This window comes from Thamnophis elegans, chromosome 14, assembly GCF_009769535.1.
Source record: "Thamnophis elegans isolate rThaEle1 chromosome 14, rThaEle1.pri, whole genome shotgun sequence".
In the NCBI taxonomy this organism is placed as follows: Eukaryota; Metazoa; Chordata; class Lepidosauria; order Squamata; family Colubridae; genus Thamnophis; species Thamnophis elegans.
In genome coordinates, this window is record NC_045554.1 from 5,712,529 (window position 1) to 5,730,110 (window position 17,582).

Consider the following 17,582-nt stretch of genomic DNA (forward strand, 5'->3'; position numbering starts at 1 on the left):
GAGGAGGAAGGAGGGAAGAGGGAGGAAGGAGGAGACAGGGAGGAAAAACAGGGGGAAGAGGAGGAAAGGGAAGGAGGGAGGGGATAAGGAAGAGGAAGAGGGAGGGAAGGACAGAAAGAAGGGGAAGGGACGGAGGGAAGGAGGGAAAGAGGAGGGGGAGGGGAGGGAGGTAAGGAAGGACAGAAGGAGGAGGGGGAGGGAAGGGAGGGAAGGAAGGAAGGACAGAAAGAGGGGAAAGGGACGGAGGGAAGGAGGGAAAAAGGAGGGGGAGCGAAGGACAGAAAGAAGAGGGGGAGGGAAGGGAGGGAAGGACAGAAAGAGGAGGGGAGGGAAGAGAGGGAGGGAAGGATAGAAAAAGGAGGGGAGGGAAGGGAGGGAGTGAAGGACAGAAAGAGGAGGGGGAGGGAAGGGAGGGAGGGATAGAAAAAGGAGGGGAAAGGGAGGGAGGGAAGGATAGAAAAAGGAGGGGGAGAGAAGGGAGGGAAGGATAGAAAAAGGAGGGGGAGAGAAGGGAGAGAGGGGAGGACAGAAAGAGGAGGGGGAGGGAAGGGAGGGAGGGAATGACAGAAGGAGGGGGAGGGAGGGAAGGACGGAAGAGGAGGAGGAGGATATGACTAGGAAAGTCAGGAGAGAGATAACAAGGAAGGAAGAGAAAGAGGAAGATAAGCGAAGGAGGAGGATGAATAGAAGGAGGAAGGTGAAGAGGAGGAGGAGGAGGAGGAGGAGGTTGACGAGGAGGAGAAAGAGGGAGCTGAGAAGGAAAAAGAGGGGGAAGGAGAGGAGGAGAGGAGAAATCACCACTCCCTTGTGCCTCTACCATCAAGTCTCACCTCTACCCCTTCCACGGCAGGCTGAACCAAACAACAGAAGAAAGAAAAGAAAAGAAAAAACAAAAATTCACAGCATGAACAAACAACAAAAAAAGGGGGACACAAATGCCAGAAACAAAAAAAACGAAGAAACCCAAAACGTGTGTGAGTGTGTTGTTTGCTTTGGACTGCAGTCGGGGAAAGGAAAAGACAAACCAACAGACCAACAACTTGATTTTTTACTGGTATTTAAAGTAGGGAATTCATGTTTTCTCACCTCAAACTGACCGAATGAAGACAAGGAACTTTTCCTGCACTCTGCAATACTGTCCTAAGGATGGGAAAAGCAACTTTTTCCTCTTCTTTTTTGGCTCTTGGAAAACACACACACACACACACAACACACAGAATAGACAAGAGTTTCCCCCGTATTTCCAAACATTAAAACAAAAACCAAAGCCGACTGGGGTGGGCCGGGGAGGGGAGGAGGGGGTAAGGGGGGGTTGAGATTAGAGCTGGACAAGACACTGAGAAGCAGAATTCAGGTTCAGGGTGGCAGAGAGGCCACCCAGAGATCACCAGTCTTGTTCATTCTCACATACACGCAAACACAACTTCCGGAATGTTTCAAGGAAACCGTCCAAATAATGGAGAGGAAAAAAATGCAAGTGGAGAGAGGGATTTCTGGAGAGAGGACGGGACAAAGCAAGTGCTTTTGACACACACCCCCACCCCCGGATCAGGGGCTCCGAACGTGGGAAGTTTTAAGACTTGGGAACTTCAACTCCCAGAATATCATCGGTATCTATCCTCCCTTCCCACCCTAATTTTTCTTTCCTTTGTCCCTTCCTCAATTTTTTCCTTCCTTCCTTCCTTCTTTCCTCCCTCCAATTTTTCCTTCCTTTCCTCTCTCCTATTTTTTCTTTCTTCCCTCCCTAATTTTTCCTTCCTCCATTCCTTCCCCACTCCCTCCCTCCTTCCCATTTCTTCCTTCCTCCCTCTTCTAATTTTCCCATCCTTCCTTCCCCACTCCCTCCCTCTTCCTTCTCATTTCTTCCTTCCTCCCCCTCTTCTAATTTTTCCTCCCTCCCTCTTCTAATTTTCCTTCCTTCCTTCCCCCTCCCTCCCTCTTCTTCTAATTTCTTCCTCCCCTAATTTTTCCTTCCTTCCTCCATCCTCCCTCTTCTAATTTTTCCTTCCTCCCTCCCTCTTCTAATTTTTCCTTCCTTCCTCCCTCTTCTTCTAATTTTTCCTTCCTTCCCCCTCCCTCCCTTTTCTTCCAATTTCTTCCTCCCAATTTTTCCTCCCTCCCTCTTCTAATTTTTCCTTCCTCCCTTCTTCTAATTTTCCCTTCCTCCCTCCCTCCCTCTTCTAATTTTTCCTCCCTCCCTCTTCTTCTAATTTTTCCTTCCTCCCTTCTTCTATTTTTTTCTTCCTCCCTCCCTCCCTCTTCTAATTTTTCCTTCCTTCCTTCCTTCCTTCCTTCCTTCCTTCCTTCCTTCCTTCCTCCATCATTGGTGCTCTGTAATTATCTCCAGTCTCAGTGGAGATAACCAGAACAGCTTCCAAGGGTGAAGCTTGGGAACAACCAAGCAAGCAATTGACTGAGAAGAAATTGCCAACATTGTGGTACAGCCACACTTTCCACACCACAAAGATCTCACGCACCATTCACTCGGGGGGGGGGGAGAGAGAAAGGGGGGCTTCCTTGCACTTCAGCTGCATCAGCTCATGTCCCACCAGCTGCCTCTCAATGCCATGGAGGGGCTACCTTATGAAAAATAAAATAAAAACGTTTCCGTCCTAGGAAAAAAACACGCATGAAGTTGAAAACAATCGAAACCTGGCAGTTAAACGTGACGTTTCTCCCTTCTACCGTAAGCGTCTCTCTTTCTGCGTTCAAAGACCCCCCCCCCAAAAAAGAACCTGGGACTTACGTTTCCATCGCTCCTCTGCCCTCCTTTATGCGTAAGGACCACCACCTCCATCCATTTACGCAGGTGTTGCTACAAAAGGAATTAAAGAGACCCCATCAGATCCTGCATGCTGGGATTCCTGATTCGCAGACGTGCAGTAGAACTTCTGGTCCCGAACGCTTCTGACCACGACCAAATGGGGCCCCGACCAAAAAATCCACAATTCTTTTTTCCTGCGGTCAATTTCCCCTGCCGCACCATTTTTATTTTTATTTTGTAAGCGCCAAATTTCCAAAATTAGATTTGGGTTATGAAGGGATTTCCAGAAGGGAAAAAAATTGCAGGCTACAGGAATCGTTTGCACCATTTGGGTTACCCTGAGGACAGAGATAAACCTCCAAGTGGCCTCAAGGACTCTCTAAAAGGATGCAAATGACCAGCTCTGCCTGCAAGGAATATCAATCCTTCTGTTCCCCACCATCTGGTCAGAGCTGATGAAGCTTCTTGAATGACCGACAGCTGGTCATTTGCATCCTTTTTAAAGAGTCGTTGAGGCCACTTGGAGGTTAGTTTGAAAGAAGATTGGTCGAAGAGACCATCTATGTCCAAATTGGACAGCCCTCTCTCAACAGAGGAGGAGGGATGCAACACCATCCATCTCCAGTCTACAACACGGTCCTTTCAACTGGTCCAAGAAGGCTCCACACCCATTTGCGCCATTCGGGTGACCCTGAGGACAGAGATAAACCTCCAAGTGGCCTCAAGGACTCTCTAAAAGGATGCAAATGACCAGCTCAGTCTGCAAGGATTATCAATCCTTCCGTTTCCCCATCATCCAGTCAGAGCTGAAGAAGCTTCTTGGATGACAGACAGCTGGTCATTTGCATCCTTTTTAAAGAGTCGTTGAGGCCACTTGGAAGTTAGTTTGAAAGAAGAGGGGTCAAAGAGGCCATCTATGTCAAAATTGAAGAGCCTTCTCTCAACAGAGGAGGAGGGATGCGACATCATCTATCTCCCATCTACAACACGGTCCTTTCAACCGGCCCAAGAATGGTCCACATCCATTTGCACCATTCAGGTGACCCTGAGGACATAGACAAAACTACAAGTGGCCTGAAGGACTCTTTAAAAGATGCAAATGACCAGCTCTGTCTGCAAGGAGTATAACTCCTTCCGTTCCCAACCATCCAGTCAGAACTGAAGAAGCTTCTCAGATGAGAAGTGAAAAGTCTTGAAAAGAAAAGAAAAAAACCAGAAAGTCCAGTTGCCTCCTAAAACACAGCACCTTTGGGACAACCAAGACCTGGAGGACTGAGAATCTCCGTAGACATTAAAAAAATACGGCCAGTTCCTTCCCCCATAACCTCTGCCTTCCTTCCAGAGCCTTACCATCATCTGGTCACAAAACTTGTCGTTGAACGAATTGGGGAAGAGCCTCGTCACCGATGTCAGCCTGTTGACCACGTTGAGGGTTAGGCTCCGATAGTCGCCCAGCATCATAAGCAGCGGCCTCATGTGGGTGTGGATCTGGTCCACTTCGATGGTTGCGCCTTCCAAAAACTGTGAGGGGCCGAAAACAGGGAAGGATCGGAAAACGCCGAGAGAACGCAAAGGCTCTCATGACACTTCCATAACCATGATCGTAGCAGAGCCACGTCAGTCTTGGCTATTATCACTGGACCGACATAGCCTGTGACTACGGTATGGGTCGTCCTCAAGTTACGACCTCCACGCTAGAATTGTATTCGCCAAAAATTGGAAAAACGAGAAAGTACCATCACAGGAGGAAACTATTCGGAAAATAATGGAATGTGCCGAAATGAGTAAGCTTACATTTGAAATTAGAGGATGAGAGGAAGAGCAATATTATAAAGTATGGGACTTGTTTTAGCTATGGTTAGATTAAAAAAACCTGGGAATGAGACTGTTTACTTATGTAGTAATAGAAAGTTATAGTTACTGTTATGAAGTTTTTTTTTTCTTGTTATGATATAGAGCACTATTCACACGATATATAAAGGACAATAATGATCTCAATGTATAAGAGTGGGATGATTTGAACACTTTGGTATAATTGTATGTAGTGACCATTTTATATTAGAAAGATCTTTGTATATTAAACGGACCAATGATGATGTAATGAACAATTGATATACATATGATTTGAAATACTTAACCACTACATGGATTAATAATGGAAAACTATTTTTGGAACTCTGGATGATTGGTGACATTATGGTCAATTGAAAACATGAATGTATATTATAAATTAATGGAAATTCTTTGTTCTAATCTCTGCTTTTTCCCCTTAGAGATGATAGGTGATATTATAATACTTTAAAGACTTATTGTTATTTGATAGATAATTATGAATTCAAGGAAATAAGGATTGTTACAAATGAAAGAATATTAATGATAATTTGAACACATATAATGCTCAATGACAGTGAAATATTCAGTTATGTTTAATGCAAAACCAGTGATGTTATTCTTAATCTTAAGAATTGATGCACAAAAACTTGTAACCAGGACTTCCTGGGAGCAGCTTACTGATGGTGGCAGCTTAAAATAGCTGCCCCCGAATTCCTGGTCACGTATCTGTTTAGATGATCATCTATCTGACGTCTACAGGTTTCTTATCCTTCAGGCAAGAAGGGAAGAAGATATAGTTTTGCTGGCAAATGCCCTTCGATTTTTGCAGCTTCTGTGTCTGCAGAGAGAGGGGGGCTAGCCCAAGGCAGAACGGCGTCCGTGCTGGGAACTTCAAACTGCCTTGTGCAGTACAAAGTAAGATCTCTCCCACTCAGCTCACAGCTTTGATTTATTTGATTTTAATACGAGCTGAATCCGTTTACAAGGACATTAATTGTTTACCAAGATCCTAGCTTCTCTTTTTTTTTTACAAGTTCTTCTTCTGAAAATCTATTTACTTAGAGGCTTTTAAAATGGCGCCGAGCCAGCTGGATTCTCCTGTAACAATGATTATTTTCTTAATCTCTTTGTTAAACGCTACAGAATTGTTTTATTTTCTTGCTTTGTTTTGCATGTGTTGTTTTGTTTAAAAAGAATAAATATATATATATATATATTTTAAAAAGTTACAACCTCCACGGAGCCATTTGCAGCATAGCACAAGCACGCGACCACATTTTTACGACGGTTTTCCCTCCAAAAGCAGCGAATTGTGGCTTCACTTAGGGACTGCCATGCTTGTTTTAAGAAGCTGTCTCTATAAGGGAGGCCATGATAGGACGTATCTCTCTCTCCTAGTGTATCTCTCTCCTTGTGTCCGGTACGCATTGCGAAATTCTCCGTGCAGATTTAAGATGATGATGGATTTACAATCAAATATTTCAATTCTCTATTGTATGTTTCCGGTGTGATTCCCAATAAAAAAGATCTCTGGTTTAAAATCTATATGTTTTTGTATCATTTTTTTCCCAACCAGGTAAATGTGTTAACAGCAGCTGGAATTGTATTTGCTAAAAAATTGGAAAAAAATGAGAAAATACCAACGCAGGAGGAAGTTATTCATAAAATAATGGAATGTGCTGAAATGAGTAAATTGACATTTGAAATTAGGGAACAGGAAGATAAACAATTTTGTAAGATATGGGATTTATTTTATCAGTGGTTAGATTAAAAAAAAACATTGGAAATGGAAGTTGTTAGAGAATGTTATAAATACAAGAATGATAGAATGACACAGAATATAACATAAAGATATATTGTTATTGGATAGATTTAAGATGATGTAATGAATTGTTATAATATAAATGAATCCAATATTTAGATTTAAATCTTTAAATTTAAAATGAAGGAATAATAGTGATGGTCAAATAAATGTGGTACAATGATAATGATGTACATAAATATATTTGACTTGATAATATGGGGTTTCATATAAATTGTAAGTCATGAGTAGAAGAGCTAATAATGGGTGTTAATCTTTTTGGGGCGTTGAGGACAAGTGGAACTGATGTAATCATTATTTAATACTATATGATACTGGCTATGTATAGTATACATGTGATTGTATGTTATGAAGATGGAAATAAAAAAATATGTTTATAAATTGTGAGTCATGACTATGGAAAACCTTGCAACCAATCCACACGCTGTATGTAATTGAAGATGGCTTTATGTTTTATGTTTTATTTGCCTATGTCTGTCTAAAAATAAATACTTTTCATATATAAAAAAAGATGATGATGATGATGGATTACTTGTCAGGTATTTGCTACCACGTATATTTCTGTATATGCTGTATATAAACCAGTGGTGGGATTCAGCCAGCTCGCACCTATTCAGGAGAACCGGTTATTAACTTTCTAAGCAGTCCGGAGAACCGGTTGTTGGAAGAAATCTCCTTTTGATTTTTTCCCACTTTGCAGGGCTAATCCTGTAAGGAAGGCAGGAAGGAAACCTTCTGGTGTTGTTTCTAGCCTCATCTTTATTGCCCTGCTTACAGAAACTGCCTCTCCGGTTAACCCTTGCTACATTGTCACAGCTAAAGCAAAGGGCCTATCAACTTGAGTAATGTTGAGTTGGCCACGCCCACTCGGTCACATGGCCACTAAGCCACCTGGACATTAGGACAGAGAACCGGTTGTTAAATTATTTGAATCCCCACCACTGATATAAACCAACAGGCATGCTGTGTTTTGCTCCTGGGTTTTTCTCCTAATAGTAGCCACGCTGCAAACGCTCTGACGAAGCTTCATTTCCACCCCCAACCTCACAAACCTTCCTCATGCAGGCCTCGCCCGCTTCCTGAAGCTCGTTGTTGGTCGAGTTGAGGGCCTTGAAGAGCGCGCTGATGATCTTCTCCCGAGACTGGGGCAGGTAGTTGCAGGCAGCCAAGGCATCTGCGTGGAAGCGAACAAAGGAAGCCCCCTTCTGAAGCGGGAATTCGAAACGCAGGACCCAAGCAATCCTAAAAAAACACCCCAGCCTCTTCTGGTGGATATTCTGCTACGGCAAGGGACCCCCCCTTTTTTTAAATTTCATTACTAGCTAATAACCCGGCACTGCCCAGGTATTTTTTTTTAATCCTAATTATCAGCCTGCGGCCATCTTTTCTTTTGGATCTTACCCTAACCCTAACCCTGCCACACTTTCTAGTATTCTATGCATTTTCTATTGTGGGAAAATGGGAGAGTTAGATGATATGTAGCCATAACAACATTCTTCTTAGAAAGTCAAGGTCATCCTTTGTCTCCGTGCCTGACCGCTGACACTAATCCTGTATTAAGATAGGAAAAGCCCTGATTTTGACAATTAAATTCGTTCCAAATGTTTTCCCTGTGCCCCCAGAAGCGCCAAGAGATACCTCCTTAATTTCTAATGTTGGATTTTGCCTGAGGGAGCCCCCTTGTGGAGTACGGTGAAGCCGTTACCGTGGTGACTCCACTGCGCTGCACAGTAGAAGCCATTTTATGGCAGGACGGTAGAAGCCATGGTAAGGCACCACAGGCTGTATCTTAGCAGAGCACACACCCCGAGGGACGTTAGGGGTGTCTTATACCCCACAGTATTTGTTTCCAAAGGGTAAATAATCAAATAATAAAATTGCTCGAGGTGTTCCAGAATTATGCTGGAACATACAAACACACAGCCATTTATCTATATATAGAAAGATAGAAGATAGAAAAAGGAGGAGGAGGAGAAGGAGGAGGAGGAAGGAGGAGGAGGAGGAAGAGGAGGAGAGAAGAGAAGGGAAGGGAAGAGGGGGAGGAGGAAGAGGACTGTACACTGATGATGTTACCTAGTTTGGTAATGAAACGTCTGCAAGAAAACAACCAAGCTTCGAGAGCACCAAAGATCCCTCATTGCTAGTAATTTTGACCAGGAATCCTGGAAATTTTACGCCAAGGTCAGGGTGAGCCGCTGAGCCAACAAATACCAATTTTTCTTTCCCAACACAGATGTCTTTAAGGCTTGAAACCAGCTCCTTTCATGCGGCAAACCTCTACCAGCTAGCTTCAAAACTTACTCAGAGCTGCAATTCGAAGGGGCACCAAGGAAGGAAGGCTCTTGTAACAGGGCAATTTCATCAAGGCACAGTCTTCAGCCTCGCACAGATTCAGCAGCTGGAAGTTCAACGAGAAGACAAGTCAGCTTTGGATACAACCTGGTGGATTTCCAGACCAAAGAGAAACCGAGCATAGCCAGCCGAACAAATCGATTTAAAAGCAGTTTCTATCCTTGGGCTGTCAACACTCTTAAACACAATCACAATCACTACACACAGACACACACAAACACACACACGAAACATAGGACTAGTTTTTCTTTTTCTTTCTCTCCCCCACCCCGCAATTACTTGCATAGGGATTAGTCTTTATACTATTTATGTTGTTTGCATTTTTTGCTATGGATTGCACCAGTGAGGCTAAAACCAGAGAGGCTAAATTTCGTGGTGGAATTTAGGAAGTCTAGAGACTGTGAATTATTTCCTTGCCTATACGTGCAGTTCCAGGAACTGGGTATGTCTAGTTTAATGAAAAGAAGGACTAGGGGAGACAGGATAGCAGTCTTCCAAGATCTCAGGGGCTGCCACGAAGAAGAGGGAGTCAAACTATTCTCCAAGGCACCTGAGGGCAGAACAAGAAGCAATGGGTGGAAACTAGTCAAGGAGAGAAGCAACTTAGAACTGAGGAGGAATTTCCTGACAGTGAGAACAATTAATCAGTGGAAGAAGCTTCCCTCCAGAAGTTGTGAATGCTCCAACACTGGAAGTTTTTAAGAAGATGTTGGATAGCCATTTGTCTGAAACAGTATAGGGTTTCCTGCCTAGACAGGAGGTTGGGCTAGAAGACCTCTAATGTCCCTTCCAACTCTGCTATTGTATTGTATTGAATGAAAATCTACATTTCAGATAGAGAGATTCATGGACACAAAGTTCTCCTTTCTGTACCAAACCCTTTGATCTTGGAGTCCCTTGTTCATAATCTCTGTGTTCAACATTAAAAAAACCAAAGACATGACGAGAAAATAATCCAAGCAGAGGTACACTATGGTAAAGTTAAAGGTTCCCTTCACACGTATCTGCTAGTCGTTCCTGACTCTAGGGGGCGGTGCTCATCTCCATTTCAAAGCCGAAGAGCTAGCGCTGTCCAAAGACATCTCCGTGGTCGTGTGGCCGGCATGACTCAACGCCAAAGGTGCACGGAATGCTGTTCCCTTCCCACCAAAGGTGGTTCCGGTTTTTCTACTTGCATTTTTACGTGCTTTCGAACTGCTAGGTTGGCAGAAGCTGGGACAAGTCACGGGAGCTCCCTCCGTTACGCGGCTCTGGGGATTCGAACCGCCGAACTGCCGATCTTTCTGATCGACAAGCTCAGCGTCTTGGCCCCTGAGCCACCGCGCCCCATGCAGATACATAAGTATAAAAACGTTCATGAATGGAAAATCTTTTCACTCGTGATGAATCAAAGCATCCATGGGGTTGCTGATTTACACGGCTCAATTTTTTTAAAGAAACAATCCGAAAGCCACAAAGGAGAAATACCTCTGTATAAAAGACTTTGTGCTCTACCACGTTGAGATCCATCGTGAATAGCCGGGGTTGCAGAGTGGTGCAAAATGTATTCCCTTCCATCAAACCGATCTGGGCGTTGGCAGGTTGATGTCGGAGCAAATGTTTCTTGGGGGGAACCATGTCTTGGAGAACCTAAGAAAGGGAGAGTGGGGGGTTGATCAAGAACATGATGTTGTCAGGGGTTCCAAATAGCATCCAAAATTAAATCAGAGTCCGAGGCAAAGGATTCCTCAAAGTTCCAATTTATTAAGAGAGCCGTGTTGGCACACCTGGGAAAACCCGAATCTGAAGGCTTCCCGGTTTTCCCCACCCAGTTGCAAGTTCAAGGTCTTGCCCCCCACACCCACAAGTCCATCACACGGTCCAATCTTCCACTGCCATTCTGGCAGGTCCACCCATCCAGTTCCGGTCAGGTGCAGAGACAAAGGATGACCTTGACTTTCTAAGAAGAATGTTGTTATGGCTACATGTCATCTAACTCTGTACAATCCCCCCTCCCATATTCCCACCATAGAAAATGCATAGCAGAATAATAGAAAAGATGGTTGCAGGCCTGACATAAGTCTTGTCAGAAGACAATAGGCCACTGCCGTACCCCCCATAGAATTTTTATATACAATCACGTACAAGTCCAGCACATGGTCCAATCTCCCACTGCCACAAAGACAGATTCCACCCTTCCAGTTCTGCCCAGGTGCAGCAACAAAGGATGACCTTGACTTTCTAAGAAGAATGTTATTATGGCTACCTACCATCTAACTCCGTACAATCCCCCCTCCCATTTTCCCACAATAGAAAATGCATAGTAGAATAATAGAAAGTGCGGCAGGCCAAAGATCAAAAAAAAAAAGATGGCTGCAGGCCTGTCAGGTGTCAATGTTCAAATGTCAGTGCCTGACACGCAGCTGAGCAGAAGGCAGAGGAAAGGAGAGCAGTGGAAATCTATGGGCCGGTCCTTGGGACAGAAGAGCCACCGCTGCTAGCGAAGAAGCCCCACCCTAGCTCTGGGGATAAAAGGCAGGGGGCGGAGATGAATAGGTGTGGCAGAGGAAAGGAGAGCAGTGGAAATCTATGGACCAGTCCTTGGGACAGAAGAGTCACCGCTGCTAGCGAAGCCCCACCCTAGCTCTGGGGATAAAAGGCAGGGGGCGGAGATGAATAGGTGTGCAGAAGATAGTGGGGAGAGGAGAGCAGTGGAAATCTATGGGCCAGTGCTTGGGACAAAAGAGCCACCACTGCTAGCGAAGTCCCACCCTAGCTCTGGGGATAAAAGGCAGGGGGCAGAGATGAATAGGTGTGCAGAAGACAGAGGGGAGAGGAGAGCAGTGGAAATCTATGGGCCGGTGCTTGGGACAGAAGAGCCACCGCTGCTAGCAAAGCCCCACCCTATCTATGGGGATAAAAGGCAGGGGGAGGAGATGAATAGATGTGGCAGACAACTATTCATCTCCCTGCCGGACAGACATGTTAGCCTGCGGTGAGAGAGAAACTTTTTGCCAGGGCTGCCGACACTCCTAATAAAGGAATCTTTTGCGTTCACGTCAGAGGCTTTGCCGTGTTTGGGGAGCTGGGTCAGAACACGAGGACTAGGAGTAAACAACGCCGCAAGAAAGCATTCAAGCTTCAATTTTGGAACTGCGGGCCAACGATGCGCAGGCTCACCTCTTTATGGGGCTCCATGATTGCCGTGACACTCTTGCCCGTCACCTGGGCCACCACCTGGAGGGAGTGCATGGCTTGCTTCCTCACGGTGGAGTTTGGCGAGGTCACTTCCCGCACCAGGTCATGGGTGACGTGGTGGAAGGACTTCTCCTGGGCGGTGAGGATCTCCTCCGTCTTCTCCTCTTCTTTCAACAACGTCGCGCATCGGATTAAGAGCTGCTCGAGGGTCGTCTTGGCCATGGCCACAGCCCCGTTGGAAACCTGGGAGGGCGGGCGTTGGACCCCCGAGGAAAGTTTATTTTAAATGTTGTTTAAAAAAAATTAGTTAGAACAATTAATCAGTGGAACGGCGTGACTCCAGAGGTTGCGAATGCTCCAACACTGAAATAGTACAGGGGCTCCTGCTTGAGTAGTGGGCTGAACTAGAAGACCTCCAAGGCCCCTTCCAACCCTGCATTCTGTTCTGTTCTGTTCTGTTCCATTCTATTTTGCATTTCCCTTCCGTTCCATTGTTCTGTTCTTCTGTTCTGTTCTCTTCTAGTCTATTCTATTCTCTATTCTATTCTCTATTCTATTCTCTATTCTATTCTCTATTCTATTCTCTATTCTATTCTCTATTCTATTCTCTATTCTATTCTCTATTCTATTCTCTATTCTAGTTTCTATTCTATTCTCTATTCTATTCTAGTCTATTCTCTATTCTATTCTCTATTCTATTCTATTCTCTATTCTATTTATTCTATTCTCTATTCTATTCTATTCTATTCTCTATTCTATTCTCTATTCTATTCTATTCTCTATTCTATTCTATTCTCTATTCTATTTATTCTATTCTCTATTCTATTCTCTATTCTATTCTCTATTCTATTCTCTATTCTATTCTCTATTCTATTCTCTATTCTATTCTATTCTCTATTCTATTCTATTCTTTAGTCTAGTCTATTCTCTATTCTATTCTCTCTTCTATTCTCTATTCTATTCTCTATTCTAGTCTATTCTCTAGTCTATTCTCTATTCTAGTCTATTCTCTATTCTATTCTGGTATGTGACGGTAAGGAAGGAGGGAGGGAGGGAGGGGAGAGGAAAGGAAGGAAGGAGGGAGGGAAGAGGAAAGGAAGGAAGGAGGGAAGGAAGGAAGGAGGGAGGGAGGGAGGGAGGGAAAAGGAAAGGAAGGAGGGAGGGAAGAGGAAAGGAAGGAAGGAGGGAAGGAAGGAGGGAGGGAAGAGGAAAGGAAGGAAGGAGGGAGGGAAGAGGAAAGGAAGGAAGAAGGGAAGGAAGGAGGGAGGGAGGGAAGAGGAAAGGAAGGAGGGAGGGAGGGAAGGGGGAAGGAAGGAAGGGAGAAGGGAGGGAGGGAGGGAAGGAAGGAAGGAATAGCAATAACATAGATTTATAGTGCTTTCACAGCCCTCTCTAAGCGGTTTGCCCCCCAACAAACTGGGTCCTCGTTTTGCCGACCTCGGAAGGACGGTAGGACAAGTGAACCTTGGCCCATCCTAAGAGGGACTCACCTCTCCCGTCAGGTCCATCATGACAAAGAGCAGAGCCTTGAGGAAGGTCTGCTGGTTCTGGAGGACCCAAATCAGAGGGAGCCTCTCCATCAGGAACTTGATGGAGACCACCCCGCCGAGCTTGGCGTACCAGGCCTGCTCGTAGCAGCAAGCGCAGAGGCGTTCCACGATGTAGGAGAACAAGGGCAGCTGGCAGGCCTGGAGGACAGAAAGGAGAAGAGATGGGGGTCAACCAAAGGGCCAGGGAGGGAGGGAAGCCTTCCAAAGGAGGAGAGAGTGGCCAGGTGCCCAGTATATTACCCGCTCCTTGGATCCCAAGATGATGCTAGCCACGTCGAAGATGACCGCCAGGGCCACCTCCCCGATCTTGCAGAGCTCCTTCTCCTCGTAAGCCATGCAGATGGCGATGGCGTCGATCAGCACCAAGGGATCCATGCCTCTCGACCCGTTCTCCTCGCTGTGGAACATGGAGGTGCTGGGCTGGCTGCCCACCTGGTAACACTGGAGCAGGAAAGGGCCTGGGAAGGTCAGCCACATGAGGAACGGAAGGAGAAAGGAAGGAGAAAATTAAAGAAGGGCGTAGGGGTAGTTTGGCTTCCCACAACACACTCCCTTCTAGCACTGATGACATTATCTAGTTGGGTCATGAAATGCCTGGAAAAAAACAACCAAGCTCAGAGAGCATCAAAGGCCCCACAGTTCATCTCCAAATTTCCTATCTATCTATCTATCTATCTATCTATCTATCTATCTATCTATCTATCTATCTATCTATCTATCTATCTATCTATCTCCATCTCTCTCCATTCATCTTTATTTCTCTCTCTCTCCATCTCTCTCCGTTCATTTCTCTCACTCTCTCTATCTATATCATCTCTCTCCATTCATTTCTCTTTATCTATCTATCTATCAATCTATCATCTCCATCTCTCTCCATTCATATCTATCTATCTATCTATCTATCTATCTATCTATCTATCTATCTATCTATCTATCTATATCTCCTGTCTGTCTCTCTCTCTCTCTTATGTCTATATATCTAATCTATATAATTATATTCATTCATCATCTATCTATCTATCTATCTATCTATCTATCTATCTATCTATCTATCTAATCTCCTGTCTCTTATGTCTATATACCACATTTTTCGGAGTATAAGACGCACCAAGGTTTTCAAGAGGCAAATTTTTAAAAAACGTAGGTAGATAGAGAGGGAGAGAGAGAAATACTGTAGGTAAGTAGGTAGATAGCATCTATCTATCATCTATCTATCTATCTATCTATCTATCTATCTATCTATCTATCTATCTATCATATTTATACCTATCTGTCTTGTCTGTCTCTCTCTATCATCCATCCATCCAACTCTCTCTCCATCCATCCATCCATCCATCCATCCATTCATCCATCCATGTATGTCTCTATCTATCTATCTATCTATCTATCTATCTATCTATCTATCTATCTATCTATCTATCTATCTATCTATATCTATCTATCTATCTATCTATCTATCTATCTATCTATCTATCTATCTATCTATCTATCTATCTCGTCTGCCTGTCTGTCTCTTATGTCTCTTAACATAACAGAGTTGGAAGGGACCTTGGAGGTCTTCTTGTCCAACCCGCTGCTTAGGCAGGAATCCCTACACCACTTCAGGCAAATGGTTATCCAACATCTTCTTAAAGACTTCCAGTGTTGGAGCATTCACAACTTCTAGAGGCAAGTTGTTCCACTGGTTAATTGTTCTATCAGGAAATTCCTCCTTAGTTCTAGGTTGCTTCTCTCCTTGATTAGTTTCCACCCATTCTTGTTCTACCCTCAGGTGCTTTGGAGAATAGCTTGACTCCCTCTTCATTGTGGCAGCCCCTGAGATATTGGAAGACTGCTATCATGTCTCCCCTAGTCCTTCTTTTCATCAAACTAGACATACCCAGTTCCTGCAACCGTTCTTTCCATGTTTTAGCCTCCAGTCCCCTAATCCTCTTTGTTGCTCTTCTCTGCACTCTTTCTAGAGTCTCAGCATCTTTCCTACATCGTGGCGACCAAAACTGGGTGCAGGATTTCTTACAGGTTACCAGCTTCTACGCCGGCAGGCAAAATCGGGGACAAACATACTTCACGTTTACGCCTGGCTCGTTGCCGAATCCTTACCACACTGCTGAGCCACTGCCACCATGGTGTAGTGGCGGATCAGGCTGGCCACGAACGGCAGGGCGCTGGGTCGCAGGTCCTTAATCACCGCTGACATGAAGGCCCCGGTTAGGGCCTGTTCAAAGGTCTTCCGGGCCGGCGTGTCCTGGGCCTTGTACCGATGAGAGATGATGACGTTGGGAATGGACTTCTCCGTGAAGCTGTCAAAACCAAAGCGAGACACACACACACAGACACACCAAGAAGAACTCCGTCAATTTACTCTGAAGTATGTCTCCTTGGGGGAAAGAAAACTGTGGGATCCAAGCAAAGGATCCGGGAAACGGATAACAATAGCAATAGCAGTTAGACTTATATACTGCTTCATAGGGCTTTCAGCCCTCTCTAAGCGGTTTACAGAGTCAGCATATTGCCCCCCCAGTCTGGGTCCACATTTCACCCACCTCGGAAGGATGGAAGGCTGAGTCAACCCTGAGCCGGTGAGATTTGAACAGCCGAACTGCAGAACTGCAGTCAGCCGAAGTAGCCTGCAGTGCTGCATTTAACCACTGCGCCACCTCGGCTCTTTTAACAGATTAACAGAGTTGGAAGGGACCTTATAGGTCATCTAGTCCAACCCCAACCCCCCACCCCACCCGTTCAAGCAGGAGACCCGACACCATTTCTGGCAGATGGCAGTCCAGTCTCTTCTTGAAAGCTTCCAGTGATGAAGCTCCCACAACCTCCGAAGGCAACTTTTGTTCCATCGGTTGATTGTTCTCACTGTCAGAAATTTTCTCCTTATTTCCAGGTTGAATTTCTTCTCCTTGTTCCCATCCATTATTCCTTGTCTGGCCTTCTTCCTCTCCACAAACCCCCTCCCTTCCTCCTAACCCTGATGACATTATGTGGTCAGGTAATGAAATGTCTGCAAGAAAACAAGGATCTCACAGTCCTCCTCCTTTTCTCCTGCTCTTCCATTCTACAAATCCCACTCCCTTCTAGCACTGATGGTGTTACCTAGTTGGGCCGTGAAATGTCTGCAAGAAAACCACCAAGCTCAGAGAGCACCAAGGACTCCATAGTTCTCCTCCTCCTCCCCTCCTCCCCTTGTTGGCTTCCTCCTCCTCCTCCTCCTCCTCCTCCTCCTCCTCCTCCTCCTCCTCCTCCTCCTCCTCCTCCTCTCTGCAAACTCCACTCCCTTCTAGCACTGATGGCGTTACCTATGTCTGCAAAAAAACCACCAAGCTCAGAGAGCACCGAAGACTCCATAGTTCTCCTCCTCCTCTCCTCCTCCCCTTGTCCTCCTCGTCCTCTTCCTCCTCCTCCTCCTCTTCCTCCCCTCCTCCTCCTCCTCTCTGCAAACTCCAATCCCTTCTAGCACTGATGGCGTTACCTAGTTGGGCCATGAAATGTCTGCAAGAAAGCCACCAAGCTCAGAGAGCATCAGGGACCCCACATTCCTTCCACCTCCACCTCCTCCACCCCCATACTTTAACACTGATGATGTTACCTAGTTGGGTCATGAAACATCTGTAAGAAAACAAACAAGCTCAGAGAGCACCAGAGATTCCTTGGTTCTTCTTCTTCTCCTCAAATCCCACTCCTTCCCAGCCCTGACGATGTTACATGGCCAGGTCATGAAATGTCTTCAAGAAAACAAGCAAGCTCGGAGAGCACCAAGGACCCTTCGTGTCAACTCTGAGCTCCAAATATACTCCTTTACGGGTCCACCCGTGTCCTTACTTGGGATGGGCAAGAAGCTGGTACAATGCATGCTTGTTGTCATCTAGGCTCATCATGGCGACCAGGAAGCATTTGATGACCTCCCAAGCTTGCCTCCGATAGTAGGGCTCTGTGTTGGCGCTCTTCAAACAGTCCAAGGCCGTCTCGATGGCCTACCATGATGGGAAAGGAATCTCTCTTGGTCAACCGGTAGGAAACCCCAAGAAAGCACCACCACGTTGGAAAACACCCAAGAGCTGCTCGTTTGGGATGGAAGGCT

At 45.4% G+C, this 17,582-nt stretch overlaps 1 protein-coding gene across 2 annotated transcripts in view; it reads right to left on the minus strand.

The window, feature by feature from the left end:
- Positions 1-2,644: 2,644 nt before the first annotated feature.
- TRRAP (transformation/transcription domain associated protein) overlaps positions 2,645-17,582 on the minus strand; it is a 41,293-nt gene continuing 26,355 nt past the window's right edge. For both annotated transcript variants that reach the window (XM_032231357.1, XM_032231356.1), the window contains exons 22-31: positions 17,324-17,475; positions 15,599-15,798; positions 13,739-13,956; positions 13,439-13,636; positions 11,931-12,191; positions 10,239-10,400; positions 8,721-8,817; positions 7,472-7,593; positions 4,115-4,285; positions 2,645-2,815 (exon numbers count right to left, since the gene is read on the minus strand). In XM_032231357.1, coding sequence (XP_032087248.1) covers positions 2,660-2,815; positions 4,115-4,285; positions 7,472-7,593; positions 8,721-8,817; positions 10,239-10,400; positions 11,931-12,191; positions 13,439-13,636; positions 13,739-13,956; positions 15,599-15,798; positions 17,324-17,475 — 1,737 coding nt within the window. In that variant the 3' untranslated portion in view covers positions 2,645-2,659. The remainder of the gene's footprint in view (positions 2,816-4,114; positions 4,286-7,471; positions 7,594-8,720; positions 8,818-10,238; positions 10,401-11,930; positions 12,192-13,438; positions 13,637-13,738; positions 13,957-15,598; positions 15,799-17,323; positions 17,476-17,582) is intronic.